The sequence below is a fragment of the Petromyzon marinus genome, assembly GCF_048934315.1.
Source record: "Petromyzon marinus isolate PM22_M1 ecotype Great Lakes invasive population chromosome 70 unlocalized genomic scaffold, UKy_Petmar_22M1.pri1.0 chr70_unloc.2, whole genome shotgun sequence".
Lineage (NCBI taxonomy): Eukaryota > Metazoa > Chordata > Hyperoartia > Petromyzontiformes > Petromyzontidae > Petromyzon > Petromyzon marinus.
The window spans coordinates 413960-437589 of NW_027422604.1; the positions used below are offsets into that span (position 1 = coordinate 413960).

The 23630-nt window shown below is 56.9% G+C and overlaps 1 protein-coding gene and 1 long non-coding RNA gene across 3 annotated transcripts in view; one reads left to right on the top strand and one right to left on the bottom strand.

The window, feature by feature from the left end:
* Window positions 1-398: 398 nt before the first annotated feature.
* Window positions 399-22949, top strand: LOC116957177 (glycogenin-1). Of its 2 annotated transcripts, XM_076058326.1 has the most exons (7): window positions 399-3102; window positions 4626-4761; window positions 8145-8319; window positions 9851-10013; window positions 14209-14335; window positions 16522-16789; window positions 18492-22949. In XM_076058326.1, exons 1-7 carry the CDS (start codon window positions 2961-2963, stop codon window positions 18696-18698), a joined length of 1218 nt encoding a protein of 405 aa, XP_075914441.1. In that variant the 5' UTR covers window positions 399-2960; the 3' UTR covers window positions 18699-22949. The 2 variants fall into 2 exon arrangements, with proteins under 2 accessions (XP_075914441.1, XP_075914440.1); XM_076058325.1 differs by lacking the exons at window positions 399-3102; window positions 4626-4761 and adding an exon at window positions 7625-7705.
* The window catches only part of LOC142908102 (uncharacterized), a 228097-nt gene continuing 224345 nt past the window's right edge, over window positions 19879-23630 (bottom strand). Inside the window, exon 2 of the long non-coding RNA XR_012931600.1 lies at window positions 19879-20102. This is a non-coding gene — a long non-coding RNA (uncharacterized LOC142908102). The remainder of the gene's footprint in view (window positions 20103-23630) is intronic.

Consider the following 23630-nt stretch of genomic DNA (forward strand, 5'->3'; position numbering starts at 1 on the left):
GATGCACGTGGGTTACCACACGTGGTTATTTTTGGCTGTTCTTGCCATTGCGTCTTCTGCGAAGGGGAGTTGCCCACGCCCGCCCGTTACTCGATAGCAGCCGTGAATAGTCTCCCATTTGCTCAAGAGCCTCATTTAGACTGAGCTTGCGGTGGCTAAGATGTTGACGACCTTGCCTGGTACGCAGGAGGTCCTGGGTTCGATCCCGACCCTGACAATGCCTGCTGCTGTATATTTGGAGTCTGCGTCTCTCTCTCTCATCATCACGGTGACTAAGAGATGTTGACTACCTCGCCTGGTACGCAGGAGGTCCTGGGTTCGATCCCGACCCTGACGACGCCTGCTGCTGCTGCTGTATATTTGGAGTCTGCGTCTCTCTCTCTCTCTCATCATCATCACGGTGACTAAGAGATGTTGACTACCTCGCCTGGTACGCAGGAGGTCGTGGGTTCGATCCCGACCCTGACGATGCCCGCTGCTGCTGTGTATTTGGGAGTCCGCCGGGTTTTTTCCCTCCACATTTCAAGTCGACATCACCAAACGTCTCGGGTGTCTTTGGCTGCTGCTCTGAATGTCCACGTGGTGATGACGATGTCGGCTACTGTGCTGAGCTATCATTTATGTTGGGCAGGTCGCTTCTGACAAGTAGTGTGGGTCTCTGTGGGTTTATGTGGGTCTCTGTGGGTTTATGTGGGTATCTGTGTGTCTGTGTGGGTCTCTGTGGGTCTGTATGGTTCTCTGTGGGTCTCTGTGGGTCTCTGGGTTTCTATGGGTCTCTATGGGTTTGTGGGTCTCTGTGGGTCTTTATGGGTCTCTGTGGGTTTCTGTGAGTCTGTATGGTTCTCTGGGTCTATATGGGTCTCTGTGGGTCTCTGTGAGTCTGTATGGTTCTCTGGGTCTATATGGGTCTCTCTGGGTCTCTGTATGAGTCTCTGTGGGTCTCTATGGGTCTCTGTGGGTCGGTATGGGTCTGTGGGTCTCTGTGGGTCAGTATGGGTCTCTGTGGGTCAGTATGGGTCTCTGTGGGTCTCTGTGGGTCAGTATGGGTCTCTGTGGGTCAGTATGGGTCTCTGTGGGTATCTGTGGGTCTCTGTGGGTCTCTATGGGTCTCTGTGCGTCTCTATGGGTCTCTATGAGTCTGTAGAATCGCGCGTTGAGAGTGTTTTGCTGCTAGGCCACGCGAAGCTTCCACGTGGTTGAGTTTGCTCTCACTGGTGATGGCCAGTGGGTCGCTCTTGAACACAAACGAGTTGGCAAGCTCAGCGGAACTGCCTGAACACATGGTCAGATGGTGCTAATAGTTTTAGTTAGCCGCTCTACGCCGCGTTGGGTGCTGAATGTTGTTGTGCGAGTTGGTACGGTCCAGAAATACCCCCCACGGCATCCACTTGCACTTGGTATCTCCCATCGCCTCTGCATTGCGGGTCCACATTAACCCACGTGGTGTGCTGCTTGGCTCTGTCTCTCGCTCTCTCTGTGTATATAAAATATAATAATTATAAAACTGCTACACGAACACAAATTATAACAGGTTTTTTTTTAAACAATAATATAATCGTAAATGTTGACCCAGCGTGCTGTCGGGAGAAGAACTTGGCCCACCCGCCCCCAGCAATAGCAGCAGCCTGTTGAAGGCTATACGGGGGACCTTTGTCTGTGTCTTGTGATGGTGATGGGGGGTCGTGGTGGTGGTGGTGGTGATGGTGGTGGTGGCTGTGTCATCTTAAATGCTGCGACGATGATTGTTGCAATAATGTGTCGCTAATAGGATTTCTGTTGGTGTCTTTGCTTATAGGATTGTTGCAATAGGGTGCCGCTAATAGGATTTCTGTTGGTGCCTTTGTTTATAGGATTGTTGCAATAGGGTGCCGCTAATAGGACTGCTGTTGGTGTCTTTGTTTATAGGATTGTTGCAATAAGGTGTCGCTAATAGGATTTCTGTTGGTGTCTTTGCTTGTAGGATTGTTGCAATAGGGTGTCGCTAATAGGACTGCTGTTGGTGTCTTTGTTTCTAGGATTGTTGCAATAATGTGTCGCTAATAGGATTTCTGTTGGTGTCTTTGCTTATAGGATTGTTGCAATAGGGTGTTGCTAATAGGACTACTGTTGGTGTCTTTGTTTATAGGATTGTTGCAATAAGGTGTCGCTAATAGGATTTCTGTTGGTGTATTTGCTTGTAGGATTGTTGCAATAGGGTGCCGCTAATAGGACTGCTGTTGGTGTCTTTGCTTATAGGATTGTTGCAATAAGGTGTCGCTAATAGGATTTCTGTTGGTGTATTTGCTTGTAGGATTGTTGCAATAGGGTGTCGCTAATAGGATTTCTGTTGGTGTCTTTGTAGGATTTGGCAATAGGGTGTCGCTAATAGGATTGGTGTTATATCCCATAGGGGTTTGCCTATTACGATTTGCGTATATGATTGTTGCAATAGGGTTGGTGGGTCACTGAGTGAGTTGGTGGGTCACTGAGTGAGTTGGTGGGTCACTGAGTGAGTTGGTGGGTCACTGAGTGAGTTGGTGGGTCACTGAGTGAGTTGGTGGGTCACTGAGTGAGTTGGTGGGTCACTGAGTAAGTTGGTGGGTCACTGAGTGAGTGGGGGGTTGGTGGGTCACTGAGTGAGTTGGTGGGTCACTGAGTGAGTTGGTGGGTCACTGAGTGAGTTGGTGGGTCACTGAGTGAGTGGGGGGTTGGTGGGTCACTGAGTGAGTTGGTGGGTCACTGAGTAAGTTGGTGGGTCACTGAGTGAGTTGGTGGGTCACTGAGTGAGTGGGGGGTTGGTGGGTCACTGAGTGAGTTGGTGGGTCACTGAGTGAGTTGGGGGGGGTTGCTCATGACTGGTTGCGTAATAATCAAGGGGGTTAGTGGGTCACTGAGTGAGTTGGTGGGTCACTGAGTGAGTTGGTGGGTCACTGAGTGAGTGGGGGGTTGGTGGGTCACTGAGTGAGTTGGGGGGGTTGCTCATGACTGGTTGCGTAATAATCAAGGGGGTTGGTGGGTCACTAATAGGAGCGATGGGCTTGCTGCCACCCCTCGCTAAGCAGCCTCTCTCCACGCTGCTCTCCTACTGCGCCACCGCCGCCTGCATAATGCCGCCCGCCGCAGGTGAGCAACCCGGGACGGTGCCGGGCTCCCGGCACGGGAATGTGGAATTCCCACGTGGCGGCGGCGGCGGTGGCTACGAGCCCGGCAGAGAGCCGAGTTTGATCCCCACTCCTGGGGGCTTGCCCTGGGTACCTGGTGCGCTGCTTCGCGGTAAACATCGCCAAGCCCTGGGGAGACAAAGGTGGCCGGGCGGGCGCGGTGCAGGCCGTCTGTAGGTGCTCGCTAACAGCACTTGCTCCAACAGTCCGTGAAGGCTGTACGGGAGAGCTGTGTCACGTGCCGTCTGTAGGTGCTCGCTAACAGCACTTGCTCCAACAGTCCGTGAGGGCTGTACGGGAGAGCTGTGTCACGTGCCGTCTGTAGGTGCTCGCTAACAGCACTTGCTCCAACAGTCCGTGAGGGCTGTACGGGAGATCTGTGTCACGTGCCGTCTGTAGGTGCTCGCTAACAGCACTTGCTCCAACAGTCCGTGAGGGCTGTGCGGGAGATCTGTGTCACGTGCCGTCTGTAGGTGCTCGCTAACAGCACTTGCTCCAGCAGTACGTGAAGGCTGTATGGGAGATCTGTGTCACGTGCCGTCTGTAGGTGCTCGCTAACAGCACTTGCTCCAACAGTCCGTGAGGGCTGTACGGGAGATCTCTGTCACGTGTGTGCCGTCTGTAGGTGCTCGCTAACAGCACTTGCTCCAGCAGTACGTGAAGGCTGTACGGGAGATCTGTCACGTGCGTGAGTCTGTGTGCGTGCAGTAGGGGGGGGTACAGCTGGTGGTGAATCTACCGGTCATCTCAGTCGGTCAACCCATGGCACCTGCAGGGTCTGTCCCGTGACCTCCTGCACCTAGCCTGGCACAGTAGGGGGGCACAGCTGGTGGTGAATCTACCGGTCAGCTCGGTTGGCCAGCCCATGGCACCTGCTGGGTCTGTCCCGTGACCTCCTCCTGCCAGCAGAGAGCCTTTGACACTTCACGTGGTGCACCTAGCCTGGCACAAACGCCGTGGTGATGTCATCATCACTTAGTGGCGAATGGCGGCTGTCGTGAGGGAGTGGGTGAGGAGGGAGTGAGTGGGTGAGGGAGTGAGTGAGGAGTGAGTGGGTGAGGAGTGGGTGGGTGAGGAGTGAGTGAGGAGTGAGTGGGTGAGGAGTGGGTGGGTGAGGAGTGGGTGGGTGAGGAGTGAGTGGGTGAGGAGGGGTTAAGGAGTGAGTGAGTGAGTGGGTGAGTGAGGAGTGAGTGAGTGAGTGGGTGAGTGAGTGGAGTCACGTGACCCCCACCCCCCACTGGCGGCCCAGCCTTGTCACCTGCTGACCTGCAGGTCACCTGCAGGTCAGGAGGTCACCTGCTGACCTGCAGGTGACCTGCTGACCAGGTGTTGACCCGTTGATCTATTCACAGATTGTGGACCTGTTAACCTATTGGACTTTTGTTGACCCTTTGTTGACCCTTTGTTGACCCTTTGTTGACCCTTTGTTGACCCTTTGTTGACCCTTTGTTGACCCTTTGTTGACCCTTTGTTGACCCCCCGCAGACGAGGCGTTTGTGACGCTGGCGACCAACGACTCCTACGCCAAGGGGGCGCTGGTGCTGGCTCACTCCCTGCACCAGCAGGGCACCACGCGTCAACTCGCCATCCTAGTCACCCCACACGTCTCACCAGCCTACAGGTAGGGGGGTGAGCGTGTGGGTGGGTGAGTGTGTGGGTGAGTGTGTGGGTGAGTGGACCTGGTGCTGGCACACTCCCTGCACCAGCAGGGCACCACGCGTCAACTCGCCATCCTAGTCACCCCACACGTCTCACCAGCCTACAGGTAGGGTGGTGAGACTGTGGGTGGGTGGGTGAGTGTGTGGGTGAGTGTGAGGGTGAGTGTGTGGGTGAGTGTGTGGGTGAGCGTGTGGGTGAGTGTGTGGGTGAGTGTGTGGGTGAGTGTGTGGGTGAGCGTGTGGGTGTGTGGGTGAGCGTGTGGGTGAGTGTGTGGGTGAGTGTGTGGGTGAGTGTGTGGGTGAGTGGTGTGGGTGAGTGGACCTGGTGCTGGCTCACTCCCTGCACCAGCAGGGCACCACGCGTCAACTCGCCATCCTAGTCACCCCACACGTCTCACCAGCCTACAGGTAGGGTGGTGAGACTGTGGGTGAGTGGGTGAGTGTGTGGGTGAGTGTGTGGGTGAGTGTGTGGGTGAGTGTGTGGGTGAGTGTGTGGGTGAGTGTGTGGGTGAGTGTGTGGGTGAGTGAGTGAGCGTGTGGGTGAGCGTGTGGGTGAGTGTGGGTGAGCGTGTGGGTGAGTGGACCTGGTGCTGGCACACTCCCTGCACCAGCAGGGCACCACGCGTCAACTCGCCATCCTAGTCACCCCACACGTCTCACCAGCCTACAGGTAGGGGGGTGAGACTGTGAGTGTGTGGGTGAGTGTGTGGGTGAGTGTGTGGGTGAGTGTGTGGGTGAGTGAGTGAGCGTGTGGGTGAGCGTGTGGGTGAGTGTGTGGGTGTGTGGGTGAGCGTGTGGGTGAGTGTGTGGGTGAGTGTGTGGGTGAGTGTGTGGGTGAGTGTGTGGGTGAGTGAGTGAGCGTGTGGGTGAGCGTGTGGGTGTGTGGGTGAGCGTGTGGGTGAGTGGACCTGGTGCTGGCTCACTCCCTGCACCAGCAGGGCACCACGCGTCAACTCGCCATCCTAGTCACCCCACACGTCTCACCAGCCTACAGGTAGGGGGGTGAGCCTGTGGGTGGGTGAGTGTGTGGGTGAGTGTGAGGGTGTGGGTGGGTGAGTGTGTGGGTGGGTGTGTGGGTGGGTGTGTGGGTGGGTGAGTGTGTGGGTGAGTGTGTGGGTGAGTGGACCTGGTGCTGGTACACTCCCTGCACCAGCAGGGCACCACGCGTCAACTCGCCATCCTAGTCACCCCACACGTCTCACCAGCCTACAGGTAGGGGGGTGAGTGTGTGGGTGGGTGGGTGAGTGGGTGTGTGAGTGTGTGGGTGAGTGGGTGGGTGTGTGGGTGAGTGTGTGGGTGAGTGTGTGGGTGAGTGTGTGGGTGAGTGTGTGGGTGAGTGTGTGGGTGAGTGTGTGGGTGAGTGTGTGGGTGAGTGTGTGGGTGAGTGTGTGGGTGAGTGTGTGGGTGAGTGTGTGGGTGAGTGAGTGAGCGTGTGGGTGAGCGTGTGGGTGAGTGTGGGTGAGCGTGTGGGTGAGTGGACCTGGTGCTGGCACATTCCCTGCATCAGCAGGGCACCACGCGTCAACTCGCCATCCTAGTCACCCCACACGTCTCACCAGCCTACAGGTAGGGTGGTGAGCCTGTGGGTGTGTGGGTGTGTGGGTGAGTGTGTGGGTGAGTGGGTGAGCGTGTGGGTGAGTGTGTGGGTGAGTGTGTGGGTGAGTGTGTGGGTGAGTGTGTGGGTGAGTGTGTGGGTGAGTGTGTGGGTGAGTGTGTGGGTGAGTGTGTGGGTGAGTGAGTGAGCGTGTGGGTGAGTGGTGTGGGTGAGTGGACCTGGTGCTGGCTCACTCCCTGCACCAGCAGGGCACCACGCGTCAACTCGCCATCCTAGTCACCCCACACGTCTCACCAGCCTACAGGTAGGGTGGTGAGACTGTGGGTGTGTGGGTGAGTGTGTGGGTGAGTGTGTGGGTGAGTGTGTGGGTGAGTGAGTGAGCGTGTGGGTGAGTGTGTGGGTGAGTGTGTGGGTGAGTGTGAGGGTGTGGGTGGGTGAGTGTGTGGGTGGGTGTGTGGGTGGGTGTGTGGGTGGGTGAGTGTGTGGGTGAGTGTGTGGGTGAGTGGACCTGGTGCTGGTACACTCCCTGCACCAGCAGGGCACCACGCGTCAACTCGCCATCCTAGTCACCCCACACGTCTCACCAGCCTACAGGTAGGGGGGTGAGTGTGTGGGTGGGTGGGTGAGTGGGAGGGTGAGTGGGAGGGTGAGCGTGTGTGTGGGTGAGCGTGTGGGTGAGCGTGTGGGTGAGCGTGTGGGTGAGCGTGTGGGTGAGCGTGTGGGTGAGCGTGTGGGTGAGCGTGTGGGTGAGCGTGTGGGTGAGCGTGTGGGTGAGCGTGTGGGTGAGCGTGAGGGTGAGCGTGTGGGTGAGCGTGTGGGTGAGCGTGTGTGGTGAGCGTGTGAGTGAGCGTGTGGGTGAGCGTGTGTGGTGAGTGTATGGTGAGTGTGCGGGTGAGTGTGTGTGGGTGAGCGTGTGGGTGAGTGTGGGGTGAGCGTGTGGGTGAGTGTGGGGTGAGCGTGTGGGTGAGTGTGGGGTGGGCGTGTGGGTGAGTGGGTGGGTGTGTGGGTGGGTGTGTGGGTGTGTGGGTGAGCGTGTGGGTGTGTGGGTGAGCGTGTGGGTGAGTGTGTGGGTGAGCGTGTGGGTGAGTGTGTGGGTGAGCGTGTGGGTGAGTGTGTGGGTGAGCGTGTGGGTGAGTGTGTGTGGGTGTGTGTGTGGGTGAGCGTGTGGGTGAGTGTGTGGGTGTGTGTGGGTGAGCGTGTGGGTGAGCGTGTGGGTGAAGCGTGTGGGTGAGCGTGTGGGTGAGTGAGTGTGTGGGTGAGTGGACCTGGTGCTGGCTCACTCCCTGCACGAGCCAGGGCACCACGGCTCAACTCGCCATCCTAGTCACCCCACACGTCTCACCAGCCTACAGGTAGGGGGTGAGTGTGTGGGTGAGTGAGTGTGGGTGAGTGTGTGGGGTGAGCGGCTGGGTGAGCGTGTGTGTGGGTGGGTGTGTGAGTGAGAGTGTGTGGGTGAGTGTGTGAGTGGTGCGGGTGGGTGTGTGGGTGAGTGAGTGTGTGAGTGTGTGGGTGGGTGATGGGGGAGTGGTGTGTCTGGGTGTCTGTAGGTGCTGCTCGCTACTCACACACTTGCCCCTACTCTCACCCCCCCCTCTCACCCCCGCCTCTCACCCCCCTCACCCCCCCTCTCACCCCCCTCTCACCCCCCTCCCACCCCCCTCTCACCCCCCCTCTCACCCCCCCTCTCACCCCTCCCCCTCTCACCCCCCCTCTCACCCCCCCTCTCACCCCCCCTCCCACCCCCCCCTCTCACCCCCCTCTCACCCCCCCCTCTCACCCCCCTCCCCCCAGGTCGGCGCTGCGCGTGACCTTTGACCTGGTGCAGGAGGTGGACGTGATGGAGTCTGGGGACTCTGCCCACCTCTCTCTGATGCAGCGCCCTGAGCTGGGGGTGACCCTCACCAAGATTCACTGCTGGACGCTCACCCAGTACAGCAAGGCCGTGTTCATGGACGCAGACACCATGGTGAGCGTGGGGGGCACAGAGCCCCCCACAGTGGTTAACACTGAACCCTGTGGGGGCAGAGAGCTCCCCACAGTGGTTAACACTGAACCCTGTGGGGAGCCCCACAGTGGTTAACACTGAACCCTGTGAGGGGAGCCCCCCAGTGATTAACACTGAACCCTGTGGGGGAGCCCCCCACAGTGATTAACACTGAACCCTGTGGGGGAGCCCCCCACAGTGGTTAACACTGAACCCTTTGGGGGGAGCCCCCACAGTGGTTAACACTGAACCCTGTGGGGGAGCCCCCAGTGATTAACACTGAACCCTGTGGGGGAGCCCCCCACAGTGATTAACACTGAACCCTGTGGGGGAGCCCCCACAGTGGTTAACACTGAACCCTTTGGGGGGAGCCCCCACAGTGGTTAACACTGAACCCTGTGGGGGAGCCCCCCACAGTGGTTAACACTGAACCCTGTGGGGGAGCCCCCCACAGTGGTTAACACTGAACCCTGTGGGGGGCAGAGAGCCCCCCCCCAGTGATTAACACTGAACCCTGTGGGGAGCCCCCCAGTGATTAACACTGAACCCTGTGGGGAGTCCCCCACAGTGGTTAACACTGAACCCTGTGGGGGGCAGAGAGCCCCCCCCAGTGATTAACACTGAACCCTGTGGGGGAGCCCCCCACAGTGGTTAACACTGAACCCTGTGGGGAGCCCCCCACAGTGATTAACACTGAACCCTGTGGGGGGAGCCTTAGCCATAGACTCGTCACACAGAGAACCCCCTTGTGACAGTGTGTCTCCGTGTGTCTCTGTGTGTCTCTGTGTCTCTGTGTCTCCGTGTGTCTCTGTGTGTCTCTTTGTGTCTCCGTGTGTCTCTTTGTGTCTCCGTGTGTCTCTGTGTGTCTCCGTGTCTCTGTGTGTCTCCGTGTCTCTGTGTGTCTCTGTGTCTCTGTGTCTCTTGTGTCTCTGTGTGTCTCTGTGTGTCTCTGTGTCTCTTTGTGTCTCCGTGTGTCTCCGTGTGTCTGTGTCTCCGTGTGTCTCTGTGTCTCTTTGTGTCTCCGTGTCTCTGTGTGTCTCTTTGTGTCTCTGTGTGTCTCTGTGTCCGTGTGTCTCTGCGTATCTCTGTGTGTCTCTGTGTGTCTCTGTGTCTCTGTCTGTCTCTCTGTGTCTCTGTCTGTCTCTGTGTGTCTCTGTCTGTCTCTGTGTCTCTATGTGTCTCTGTGTCTCTGTGTGTCTCTGTCTGTCTCTGTGTGTCTCTGTCTCTGTGTGTCTCTGTGTGTCTCTGTGTGTCTCTGTGTGTCTCTCTGTGTCTCTGTCTGTCTCTGTGTGTCTCTGTGTGTCTCTCTGTGTCTCTGTCTGTCTCTGTGTGTCTCTGTGTGTCTCTGTGTGTCTCTCTGTGTCTCTGTGTTTCTCTTTGTGTCTCCGTGTGTCTCCGTGTGTCTCTGTCTGTCTGTGTGTGTCTCTGTGTCTCTGTCTGTCTCTGTGTGTCCCCCCCCCCCCCGTGTCCCCCCCCCCCCGTGTCCCCCCCCCCCCCCCCCCCGTGTCTCCAGGCCGTCGCCCCATTGGACGACCTCTTTGACAGGGAGGAGCTGTCAGCGGCTCCCGACCCCGGCTGGCCGGACTGCTTCAACTCTGGACTCTTTGTGTTCCGCCCGTCGCTGGACACGTACAGCCAGCTGCTGGAGATGGCTCGCTCCACAGGCAGCTTCGATGGTGAGTAGCTCACTCACCAGCTCACTCACCAGCTCACTCACCAGCTCACTCACCAGCTCACTCACCAGCTCACTCACCAGCTCACTCACCAGCTGGACACGTACAGCCAGCTGCTGGAGATGGCTCGCTCCACAGGCAGCTTCGATGGTGAGTCACTCACTCACCAGCTCACTCACCAGCTCACTCACCAGCTCACTCACCAGCTGGACACGTACAGCCAGCTGCTGGAGCTCGCTCGCTCCACAGGCAGCTTCGATGGTGAGTAGCTCACTCACCAGCTCACTCACCAGCTCACTCACCAGCTCACTCACCAGCTCACTCACCAGCTCACTCACCAGCTCACTCACCAGCTGGACACGTACAGCCAGCTGCTGGAGATGGCTCGCTCCACAGGCAGCTTCGATGGTGAGTCACTCACTCACCAGCTCACTCACCAGCTCACTCACCAGCTCACTCACCAGCTCACTCACCAGCTCACTCACCAGCTGGACACGTACAGCCAGCTGCTGGAGCTCGCTCGCTCCACAGGCAGCTTCGATGGTGAGTAGCTCACCAGCTTACTCACCAGCTCACTCACCAGCTCACTCACCAGCTCACCCACTCACTCACCAGCTCACTCACCAGCTGGACACGTACAGCCAGCTGCTGGAGATGGCTCGCTCCACAGGCAGCTTCGATGGTGAGTCGCTCACCAGCTCACCAGCTCACCAGCTCGCTCACCAGCTCACTCACCAGCTCACTCACCAGCTCACTCACCAGCTCACGCACCAGCTCGCTCACCAGCTCACTCACCAGCTCACTCACCAGCTCACTCACCAGCTGGACACGTACAGCCAGCTGCTGGAGCTCGCTCGCTCCACAGGCAGCTTCGATGGTGAGTAGCTCACCAGCTTACTCACCAGCTCACTCACCAGCTCACTCACCAGCTCACCCACTCACTCACCAGCTCACTCACCAGCTGGACACGTACAGCCAGCTGCTGGAGATGGCTCGCTCCACAGGCAGCTTCGATGGTGAGTCGCTCACCAGCTCACCAGCTCACCAGCTCGCTCACCAGCTCACTCACCAGCTCACTCACCAGCTCACTCACCAGCTCGCTCACCAGCTCGCTCACCAGCTCACTCACCAGCTCACTCACCAACTCATTCACCAGCTGGACACGTACAGCCAACTGCTGGAGCTCGCTCGCTCCACAGGCTGCTTCGATGGTGAGTCACTCACCAGCTCACTCACCAGCTCACTCACCAGCTCACTCACCAGCTCACTCACCAGCTCACTCACTCACTCACCAGCTCACTCACCAGCTCACTCACCAGCTGGACACGTACAGCCAGCTGCTGGAGATGGCTCGCTCCATAGGCAGCTTCGATGGTGAGTCACTCACCAGCTCGCTCACCAGCTCACTCACCAGCTCACTCACCAGCTCATTCACCAGCTCACCAGCTGGACACGTACACTCAGCTGGTGGAGCTCGCTCGCTCCACCGGCAGCTTCGATGGTGAGTCACTCACCAGCTCACCAGCTCACCAGCTCACTCACCAGCTCACTCACCAGCTCACTCACTCACTCACCAGCTCACTCACCAGCTCACTCACCAGCTCACTCACCAGCTCACTCACTCACTCACCAGCTCACTCACCAGCTCACTCACCAGCTGGACACGTACAGCCAGCTGCTGGAGATGGCTCGCTCCATAGGCAGCTTCGATGGTGAGTCACTCACCAGCTCACTCACTCACCAGCTCACTCACCAGCTCACTCACCAGCTCACTCACCAGCTCACTCACTCACCAGCTCACTCACCAGCTCACTCACCAGCTCACTCACCAGCTCACTCACCAGCTCACCAGCTGGACACGTACAGCCAGCTGCTGGAGCTCGCTCGCTCCACAGGCAGCTTCGATGGTGAGTCACTCACCAGCTCACCAGCTCACCAGCTCACTCACCAGCTCACCCACTCACTCACCAGCTCACTCACCAGCTCACTCACCAGCTCACTCACCAGCTCACTCACCAGCTCACTCACCAGCTCACTCACCAGCTCACCCACTCACTCACCCGCTCACTCACCAGCTCACACGCTCACACGCTCACTCACACGCTCACTCACCCGCTCACTCACCAGCTCGCTCACCAGCTCACCAGCTCACTCACCAGCTCACCCACTCACTCACCTACTCCCTCACCAGCTCACTCACCAGCTCACCCACTCACTTACCAGCTCGCTCACTTGCCTGCCCACTCAGTCACTCAGTGTGGTGGTGGTTGATGACGGTGGTGGTGATGGTGGTGATGGTGGTGGTGATGGTGGTGGTGTGGGGAGTGGTGGTGCAGCGGTTAGCGCTACGCTGCGCTATGAACCCGGCTATGTCCCGAGTTCGATTCCCGCTCACGGCCACCAACACCGCCGGTGACGATTAAATGAGCCGGTTCTGAGCCTCCCCTAGGTCGACTCAGCCTAAACTGAGTACCTGGTGCTGTGTGTAGTAAACATCGCTACTGGGGAGACAAAGGCGGCCGGGCGTGGTGCTGGCCACCCACCCCCTCGTGTGCCACAGTGCCGGTAGCCTTCACAGCTGCTGCTCGCTAAAAGCACTTGCCCCTACAGCCCTGTTAGAGGCTACACGGGGGATCTTTGTCTGTGTACAGGTGCTGCTACTCGCTACTATGAACAGCACTTGCCCCTACAGCCTGTTAGAGGCTACACGGGGGATCTTTGTCTGTGTATAGGTGCTGCTGCTACTCGCTACTATGAACAGCACTTGCCCCTAGAGTCTGTGTGAGGCTACACGGGGCATCTTTGTCTGTGTATAGGTGCTGCTACTCGCTACTACGAACAGCACTTGCCCCTAGAGTCTGTGTGAGGCTATACGGGGGATCTTTGTCTGTGTATAGGTGCTGCTACTCGCTACTATGAACAGCACTTGCCCCTAGAGTCTGTGTGAGGCTACACGGGGGATCTTTGTCTGTGTATAGGTGCTGCTACTCGCTACTATGAACAGCACTTGCCCCTAGAGTCTGTGTGAGGCTACACGGGGCATCTTTGTCTGTGTATAGGTGCTGCTACTCGCTACTATGAACAGCACTTGCCCCTAGAGTCTGTGTGAGGCTACACGGGGGATCTTTGTCTGTGTATAGGTGCTGCTACTCGCTACTACGAACAGCACTTGCCCCTAGAGTCTGTGTGAGGCTACACGGGGGATCTTTGTCTGTGTATTGGTGCTGCTACTCGCTACTATGAACAGCACTTGCCCCTAGAGTCTGTGTGAGGCTACACGGGGGATCTTTGTCTGTGTATAGGTGCTGCTACTCGCTACTATGAACAGCACTTGCCCCTAGAGTCTGTGTGAGGCTACACGGGGGATCTTTGTCTGTGTATAGGTGCTGCTACTCGCTACTATGAACAGCACTTGCCCCTAGAGTCTGTGTGAGTCTACACGGGGTATCTTTGTCTGTGTATAGGTGCTGCTACTCGCTACTATGAACAGCACTTGCCCCTAGAGTCTGTGTGAGGCTACACGGGGGATCTTTGTCTGTGTATAGGTGCTGCTACTCGCTACTATGAACAGCACTTGCCCCTAGAGTGTGTGAGGCTACACCGGGCATCTTTGTCTGTGTATAGGTGCTGCTACTCGCTACTATGAACAGCACTTGCCCCTAGAGTCTGTGTGAGGCTACACGGGGGATCTTTGTCTGTGTATAGGTGCTGCTACTCGCTACTATGAACAGCACTTGCCCCTAGAGTCTGTGTGAGGCTACACGGGGCATCTTTGTCTGTGTATAGGTGCTGCTACTCGCTACTATGAACAGCACTTGCCCCTAGAGTCTGTGTGAGGCTACACGGGGGATCTTTGTCTGTGTATAGGTGCTGCTACTCGCTACTATGAACAGCACTTGCCCCTAGAGTCTGTGTGAGGCTACACGGAGGATCTTTGTCTGTGTATAGGTGCTGCTGTTACTCGCTACTATGAACAGCACTTGCCCCTAGAGTCTGTGTGAGGCTACACGGGGGATCTTTGTCTGTGTATAGGTGCTGCTGTTACTCGCTACTATGAACAGCACTTGCCCCTAGAGTCTGTGTGAGGCTACACGGGGGATCTTTGTCTGTGTATAGGTGCTGCTGTTACTCGCTACTATGAACAGCACTTGCCCCTAGAGTCTGTGTGAGGCTACACGGGGGATCTTTGTCTGTGTAGGGGGTGACCAGGGTCTGCTGAACACCTTCTTTAGCCGCTGGGCCACGGAGAACATCGAGCGCCACCTCCCCTTCACCTACAACCTGAGCATCGCCTCCGTGTACTCGTACATGCCGGCCTTCAAACGGTACACACACACGTACACACACGTACACACACACACGTACACACACACACACGTACACGCACGTACACGCACGTACACACGCACGTACACACGCACGTACACACGCACGTACACACACACACGTACACACACACACGTACACACACACGTACACACACGTACACACGTACACACACACACACACACGTACACACACACGTACACACACACACACGTATACGTACACACATACGTACACACACACACACGTACACACACACGTACACACACACATACACACGCGCACACACACGCACACACGTGCACACACGCGCACACACACGCACACACGTGCACACACGCACGTGCACACACACACGTGCACACACGCACACACACGGACACACGAACGCACATCAACAACAACAACAACAACCGCCATTCGCCACTAAGTGGCGGTGACGTCACCACGACGCTTGTGCCAGGCCATGTGCACCCTGAGGCCACGTGAAGTGTCGAACGCCCGCTGGCAGGAGGTCACGGGGCAGACCCAGGTGCCACGGGTCGAACGCACATGGAGACGGACACACACACACACAGGTCACCCCCTAACAAACTGATGGCAGGTCCCATCAAAGCCACGACCACCATCACGACCATCACCACCATCACCACCATCACCACCATCACGACCATCACCACCATCACCGTCACCACCACCATCACGACCACCACCACCATCACGACCATCACCACCATCACCACCACCACCATCACGACCACCACCACCATCACGACCATCACCACCATCACGACCATCACCGTCACCACCACCATCACCACCATCACCACCATCACCACCATCACCACCATCACCACCACCATCACGACCATCACCGTCACCACCACCACACCACCACACCACCATCACCACCATCACGACCATCACCACCACCACCATCACGACCATCACCACCACACCACCACACCACCATCACGACCATCACCACCATCACGACCATCACGACCATCACCACCACACCACCATCACCACCATCACCACCACCACCATCACGACCATCACTACCATCACTACCATCACCACCACACCATCACTACCATCATCACCACTACCACCACTACCATCATCACCACCACCATCACCACCATCACTACCATCATCACCACCATCACTACCATCACCACCATCACTACCATCATCACCATCACCACCATCACTACCATCATCACCACCACCATCACGACCATCACCACCATCACCACCATCACCACCACCACCGTCACCACCATCACCGTCACCACCACCATCACGACCACCACCACCATCACGACCATCACCACCATCACCACCACCACCATCACGACCACCACCACCATCACGACCACCACCACCATCACGACCATCACCACCATCACGACCATCACCGTCACCACCACCATCACCACCATCACCACCATCACGACCATCACCACCACCATCACGACCATCACCACCACACCACCATCACCACCACACCACCATCACCACCATCACCACCATCACGACCATCACGACCATCACCGTCACCACCACCACACCACCATCACCACCATCACCACCACACCACCATCACCACCATCACCACCATCACGACCATCACGACCATTATCACCACCACCATCACGACCATCACCACCACACCACCATCACCACCACACCACCATCACCACCATCACCACCACACCACCATCACCACCACACCACCATCACCACCATCACCACACCACCATCACGACCATCACCACCATCACCACCATCACCACCATCACGACCATCACCACCATCACCACCATCACGACCATCACCACCATCACGACCATCACCACCATCACCACCATCACGACCATCACCATCACGACCATCACGACCATCACCATCACCACGACCATCACCACGACCATCACCACCATCACCACCACCACCACCACCATCACGACCATCACGACCACCATCACCATCACCACCACCATCACGACCACCCATCACGACCACCACCACCATCACCACCATCACGACCACCATCACCACCACCATCACCACCACCATCACCACCATCACCACCATCACCACCATCAGGTCGACCATCAGGTCGTGGGGGTAATGCAGCCCCTCCCCTCCCCCCGCCACCTCTCCACCCCCTTCCAAGATTCGGCGGTGATGTCAAGGTGGTCCACTTCCTGGGCGCGGTGAAACCCTGGCACTGCCGCTACGACTCCAAATCCGGCACCGTCGCCTCCTCCTCCTCCTCCTCCTCCTCCTCCTCCTCGGACCTCTCGCAGCAGCCCCAGCCCCAGCAGCCCCAGCCCCAGCAGCAGCACTTGCCACACCACGCCAACTTCCTGCAGCGCTGGTGGCAGCTGTTCCACGGCAGCGTGCTGCCCACGCTGCCCGCGGACGCCGCCGCCGGCGTAGAGGTTGGTGCCGGTGGTGGTGCCGGCGGTGGTGCCGGGGGTGGTGGCGGTGGTGGCGGTGGTGGCGGTGGTGTCGGTGGTGTCGGTGGTGTCGGTGGTGGTGGCTCTGCTGCTGGAGAGGTGAGCGCATGGCTTAATTCTTTCCTCCTGTCTTTTCGTTTGTGCTGCTGGCTATGGGATGTTGACTACCTCGCCTGGTACACAGGAGGTCGTGGGTTCCATCCCGACCCTGACGATGCCTGCTGCTGCTGTATATTTGTAGTTTGTGTCTCTCTCATCATCATCATCACGGTGGCTATGAGATGTTGACTACCTCTCTCATCATCATCACGCTGGCTATGAGATGTTGATCACCTCGCCTGGTACACAGGAGGTCGTGGGTTCAATCCCTACCCTGACGATGCCTGCTGCTGCTGCTGCTGTAGATTTGGAGTCTGCGTCTCTCTCTGCCCGTGGTGGTCGCTGCGTGGATCCTCCGGTTTTCCCCTTCCACGTTTCGAGTCAAACATCATCACCACGCGCTTAAGAGTCTTTGGCTGCTGCGATCAATTTCCACACGGTGGTGGTGGTGGTGGTGATGATGATGATAAAGCCACCACGTGGTTGAGCTGTTATCATTTGTTGAAGGCCACGGGTCCTTGCTCCTGGCAAAGTCAAAAGTATCGTCTTTGGTTCTTTCGGTAAAGTCACGTAGAATGAGAATAAAATAATAAATTGATAAAATAAAATAACACAATAATATTCTCACGACGTTTCGGCCACAACACAAGCGGCCTTCATCAGGTGAAGGGACGAGACTGTCTGGTAGGACAGCGCTGGAGTGAAAGAGCCACGTTCAGATCATGGCCTTTAAGCTGTGTGAGAGGAACAAAGCGCCCTCAAATTTCATTCTACGTGACTTTACCGAAAGAACCAAAGACGATGAATCATTGCAGTCACGAAAGCTTTAAATCGAAAAGTAAAAAGTAGTTTATGGTTTTATATTTGAGAAGCATTCCCATTCCTACGGCGGTGATGATCAGCGCTACGCTGCACTATGGACGCAGGTGTTACCCCAGTTCGGTTTCCCGCTCACGGCCAACACCGCCGGTGACGATTATTATCCTAACCGGTCCTGGGCCTACCCTAGGTCGACTCGGCCTCAACTGAGTACCTGGTGTAGCGGTGTGTAGTGAACATCGCTAGCACTGGGGAGACAAAGGCGGCCGGGCGTGGTGCTGGCCACCCACCCCCTCGTGTGCCACAGTGCCGGTAGCCTTCACAGCTGCTGCTCGCTAACAGCACTTGCCCCTACAGCCTGTTAGAGGCTACACGGGGGACCTTTGTCTGTGTCTACAGCTGCTGCTCGCTAACAGCACTTGCCCCTGCAGCCTGCTAGAGGCTACACGGGGGATCTTTGTCTTTGTATAGGTGCTGCTACTCACAGTACTTGCCCCTACAGCCTGCTAGAGGCTACACGGGGGACCTTTGTCTTTGTTGTCTGTGGCGGTTGCGGTGGCTCCGCTGTGTAGCCAGCAGCAGCAGCAGCAGCGGCGGCAGCGGCGAGGGTTGGTGGATCACACGCGGACGGGTGAGCTCAGCTCGCTCCCTACCCCGTGGGGGTGTTCCGGAGTCCCCCTGCCCCTCCTGGCTGTGCCCAGGTAACGGATCTGGCGCAGGCCGCGGTGCGTGGACTAATCCCCATCTGTTCCACGCTCGCGCCCAGGTTTCGTCGCTGCAGTGGGCACTGTCGTCCCTGTCCGTGGCTGCCCACGCCGGCTCCGAGGGGCAGCAGCAGCAGCAGGGGCAGCAGGGGCAGCAGCAGGAGGAGGAGCACAGGCGGAGGCTGCAGTGGGAGAGAGGGCAGGCCGACTACCTGGGAGTGGACGCCTTCAAGCACATCCAGAGCAAGCTTGACTCACAGCTCAAGTGATGCGTGGTGGGGGGTGGTGGTGGGTGGTGGTGGTGGAGGGTGCTGGGGGCCTACTTGGCCCTGTCGACCAACCGCTCACTCAACCACTCACTCACTCAACCACTCACTCACTCAACCACTCACTCACACAACCACTCACTCAACCACTCACTCAACCACTCACTCACTCAACCACTCACTCACTCACTCAACCACTCACTCAACCACTCACTCAACCACTCACTCAACCACTCACTCAACCACTCACTCATTCAACCACTCACTCACTCACTCAACCACTCACTCATTCAACCACTCACTCACTCACTCAACCACTCACTCAACCACTCACTCACTCAACCACTCACTCACTCAACCACTCACTCACTCAACCACTCACTCACTCAACCACTCACTCACTCAACCACTCACTCACTCAACCACTCACTCAACCACTCGCTCACTCTACCACCTGCTCGCCCACCCGCTCACCCACCCGCCCGCCCACCCGCCCACCCACACGCTCACCCACCCACCCACACGCTCACCCACCCACACGCTCACCGACTCAGCCACCCACACGCTCACCCACCCACCCTCGCCCCCCACAACACGTGCATGCGTACCCCCCCTTGTGGAGCCGTGTGGTGCCACGTGGTGCTGTGTGGTGCCACGTGGTGCTGTGTGGTGCCACGTGGTGCTGTGTGGTGCCACGTGGTGCTGTGTGGTGCCACGTGGTGCTGTGTGGTGCCACGTGGTGCTGTGCGGTGCCACGTGGTGCCGTGTGGTGCCACGTGGTGCCGTGTGGTGCCACGTGGTGCCGTGTGGTGCCACGTGGTGCTGTGGTGCTGTGTGGTGCCACGTGGTGCTGTGTGGTGCCACGTGGTGCTGTGTGGTGCCACGTGGTGCTGTGTGGCGCCACGTGGTGCCGTGCGGTGCCACGTGGTGCTGTGTGGCACCACGTAGTGCCGTGTGGTGCCGCGTGGGCATTCCACATTCCCATGGCGGGTGACAGTCTGTCCACAATGCATCCACCCACCACTGAATGTTTACCCCTTGATAAAGTGGTGCTGTAAAACACGTGGTGGTGGTGGTGATGGTGGTGATGGGCATTATGTTGGTGAAGTTTGCGATGGTAATTGTGGTTTATAATGGTAACGATTGCGGTGATCATGGTGGTGATCTCCATCAAGGTGATGGCAATGTAAACGGTGATAATGATGGTGGTGGTTTTGAAAAATGGAACCTCAACCGGACCCATATATAGAAACCTTTATAGAAACCTTTATAGAAACCCCATAGACCCATACAGAGACTCATAGACTGACTCACAAAGACACTGACAACACACACACACAAGGCAAAGGTCTCCCGTGTAGCCTCTAACAGGCTGTCGGGGCAAGTGCTGTGAGTAGCGAGCAGCACCTATACACAGACAAAGATCCCCCGTGTAGCTTCTAACGGACTGTAGGGGCAAGTGCTGTTAGCGAGCAGCACCTGTGAAGGCTACCGGCACTGTGGCACACGAGGGAGTGGGTGGCCAGCACCACGCCCGGCCGCCTTTGTCTCCCCAGTGCTAGCGATGTTCACTACACACCGCTACACCAGGTACTCATTTGAGGCTGAGTCGACCTAGGAGAGGCCCAGGAACCGGTTCAAATAATCTTCACCGGTGGTGTTGGCCGTGAGCCAGGAATCAAACCCGAGACGCTGAGTTCGTAGCGCAGCGTAGCGCTAACCGCTGCACCACCACTCCCTACTCTTCCCCACACACACACAGACAGTGACACACACACAGAAAGTGACAGCTGGCGACCAGCTGATTTGTGACACAGCTGATGACACCCTGACTCAGCTGGCTATCAGCTGATTTGTGACACAGCTGATGACACCCTGACTCAGCTGGCTATCAGCTGATTTGTGACTCAGCTGATGACACCCTGACTCAGCTGATGGCACCCTGACTCAGCTGGCTATCAGCTGATTTGTGACACAGCTGATGACACCCTGACTCAGCTGGCTATCAGCTGATTTGTGAAACAGCTGATGACACCCTGACTCAGCTGGCTACCAGCTGATTTGTGACACAGCTGATGACACCCTGACTCAGCTGGCTATCAGCTGATTTGTGACGCAGCTGATGACACCCTGACTCAGCTGGCGACCAGCTGATTTGTGACACAGCTGATGACACCCTGACTCAGCTGGCTACCAGCTGATTTGTGACTCAGCTGATGACACCCTGACTCAGCTGTCTATCAGCTGATTTGTGACGCAGCTGATGACACCCTGACTCAGCTGGCTACCAGCTGATTTGTGACTCAGCTGATGACACCCTGACTCAGCTGTCTATCAGCTGATTTGTGACACAGCTGATGACACCCTGACTCAGCTGGCTACCAGTTGATTTGTGAAACAGCTGATGACACCCTTACTCAGCTGGCTACGAGTTGATTTGTGACGCAGCTGATGACGCCCTGACTCAGCTGGCTATCAGCTGATTTGTGAAACAGCTGATGACACCCTGACTCAGCTGGCTACCAGTTGATTTGTGACGCAGCTGATGGCACTCTGACTCAGCTGGCTATCAGCTGATTTGTGAAACAGCTGATGACACCCTGACTCAGCTGGCTATCAGCTGATTTGTGACGCAGCTGATGACACCCTGACTCAGCTGGTTACCAGTTGATTTGTGACGCAGCTGATGGCACCCTGACTCAGCTGGCTACCAGTTGATTTGTGACGTAGCTGATGACACCCTGACTCAGCTGGCTACCAGTTGATTTGTGAAACAGCTGATGACACCCTGACTCAGCTGGCTACCAGTTGATTTGTGACGCAGCTGATGGCACCCTGACTCAGCTGGCTACCAGCTGATTTGTGACACAGCTGATGACACCCTGACTCAGCTGGCTATCAGCTGATTTGTGACACAGCTGATGACACCCTGACTCAGCTGGCTATCAGCTGATTTGTGAAACAGCTGATGACACCCTGACTCAGCTGGCTACCAGCTGATTTGTGACTCAGCTGATGACACCCTGACTCAGCTGTCTATCAGCTGATTTGTGACACAGCTGATGACACCCTGACTCAGCTGGCTATCAGCTGATTTGTGAAACAGCTGATGACACCCTGACTCAGCTGGCTACCAGCTGATTTGTGACTCAGCTGATGACACCCTGACTCAGCTGTCTATCAGCTGATTTGTGACACAGCTGATGACACCCTGACTCAGCTGGCTACCAGTTGATTTGTGACGCAGCTGATGGCACCCTGACTCAGCTGGCTACCAGCTGATTTGTGAAACAGCTGATGGCACCCTGACTCAGCTGGCTACCAGTTGATTTGTGAAACAGCTGATGACACCCTGACTCAGCTGGCTACCAGTTGATTTGTGACACAGCTGATGACACCCTGACTCAGCTGGCTACCAGTTGATTTGTGACGCAGCTGATGACACCCTGACTCAGCTGGCTATCAGCTGATTTGTGAAACAGCTGATGGCACCCTGACTCAGCTGGCTACCAGTTGATTTGTGAAACAGCTGATGACACCCTGACTCAGCTGGCTACCAGTTGATTTGTGAAACAGCTGATGACACCCTGACTCAGCTGGCTATCAGCTGATTTGTGAAACAGCTGATGGCACCCTGACTCAGCTGGCTACCAGTTGATTTGTGACGCAGCTGATGACACCCTGACTCAGCTGATGGCACCCTGACTCAGCTGGCTACCAGCTGATTTGTGACACAGTCAGCGTTGCCTCCAGCATTGGGCCGGAGTCGCTGCTGCCTGCTGCAGCTGTTGCAGCTGCAGAAACAACAGCTGCAGCAACAACAGCTGCAGCTGTTGCTATTTTTGCAGCTGCTGGCTGTTGCGGCTGTTGCTGATGTTGCAGCTGCTGGCTGTTGCTGGCTGTTGCGGCTGTTGCAGCTGTTGCGGCTGTTGCAGCTGTTGCTGATGTTGCAGCTGCTGGCTGTTGCGGCTGTTGCGGCTGTTGCAGCTGTTGCTGATGTTGCAGCTGCTGTTGCTGATGTTGCAGCTGCTGCAGCTGCTGCGTTTCGTTTGTGGTTCCTTGTTGAGAGGAAGGACACCCAGCACCGGTGACCACGTGTGACGGAGACGGCGACCTGCTGTCGTGCTGCTGTCGTGGTGCTGTGGGGGTGTTGCTGTGGGGGTGTTGCTGTTGATGGTTGTAACACAGGCGGCGGTGGTAGTGGTGGTGGTTCGTTAGTCGAATAGAAAAAAATAAAAAATAAATTTAACAACATCGCTCCCGTTTTGAGTGTGTGGGTGTGTACCAGTGTGGGTGTGTACCAGTGTGGGTGAGTGTGTGTGTACCAGTGTGTGTGGGTGTGTACCAGTGTGTGTATACCAGTGTGAGTGTGTGTGGGTGTGTACCAGTGTGTGTGTAGGTGTGTACCAGTGTGTGTGCGTGTGTACCAGTGTGTGTGTACCAGTGTGTGTGCGTGTGTACCAGTGTGTGTATACCAGTGTGAGTGTGTGTGGGTGTGTACCAGTGTGTGTGTATACCAGTGTGAGTGTGGGTGTGTGTAGGTGTGTACCAGTGTGGGTGAGTGTGTGTGTACCAGTGTGTGTGTATACCAGTGTGAGTGTGTGTGGGTGTGTACCAGTGTGTGTGTATACCAGTGTGAGTGTGTGTGGGTGTGTACCAGTGTGTGTGTATACCAGTGTGAGTGTGTGTGGGTGTGTACCAGTGTGTGTGTATACCAGTGTGGGTGTGTACCAGTGTGTGTGTGGGTGTGTACCAGTGTGTACCAGTGTGGGTGTGTGTGTAGGGTGGGTGTGTACCAGTGTGGGTGTGTGTGTAGGGTGGGTGTGTACCAGTGTGGGTGTGTGTGTAGGGTGGGTGTATACCAGTGTGGGTGGGTGTGTGTGGGTGTGTACCAGTGTGGGTGTGTGAGTGTGTCTAGGTGTGTACCTGTGTGTG

Excerpts from the sequence above, each read along its gene's own strand:
- LOC116957177 (XM_076058326.1), top strand. The coding sequence starts at position 2,961 with ATGACTGGTTGCGTAATAATCAAGGGGGTTGGTGGGTCACTAATAGGA. Across the intron at positions 3,103-4,625 it reads CATAATGCCGCCCGCCGCAG|ACGAGGCGTTTGTGACGCTG; the intron begins GTGAGCAACCCG and ends GACCCCCCGCAG. Across the intron at positions 14,336-16,521 it reads TACATGCCGGCCTTCAAACG|ATTCGGCGGTGATGTCAAGG; the intron begins GTACACACACAC and ends CCCCCTTCCAAG.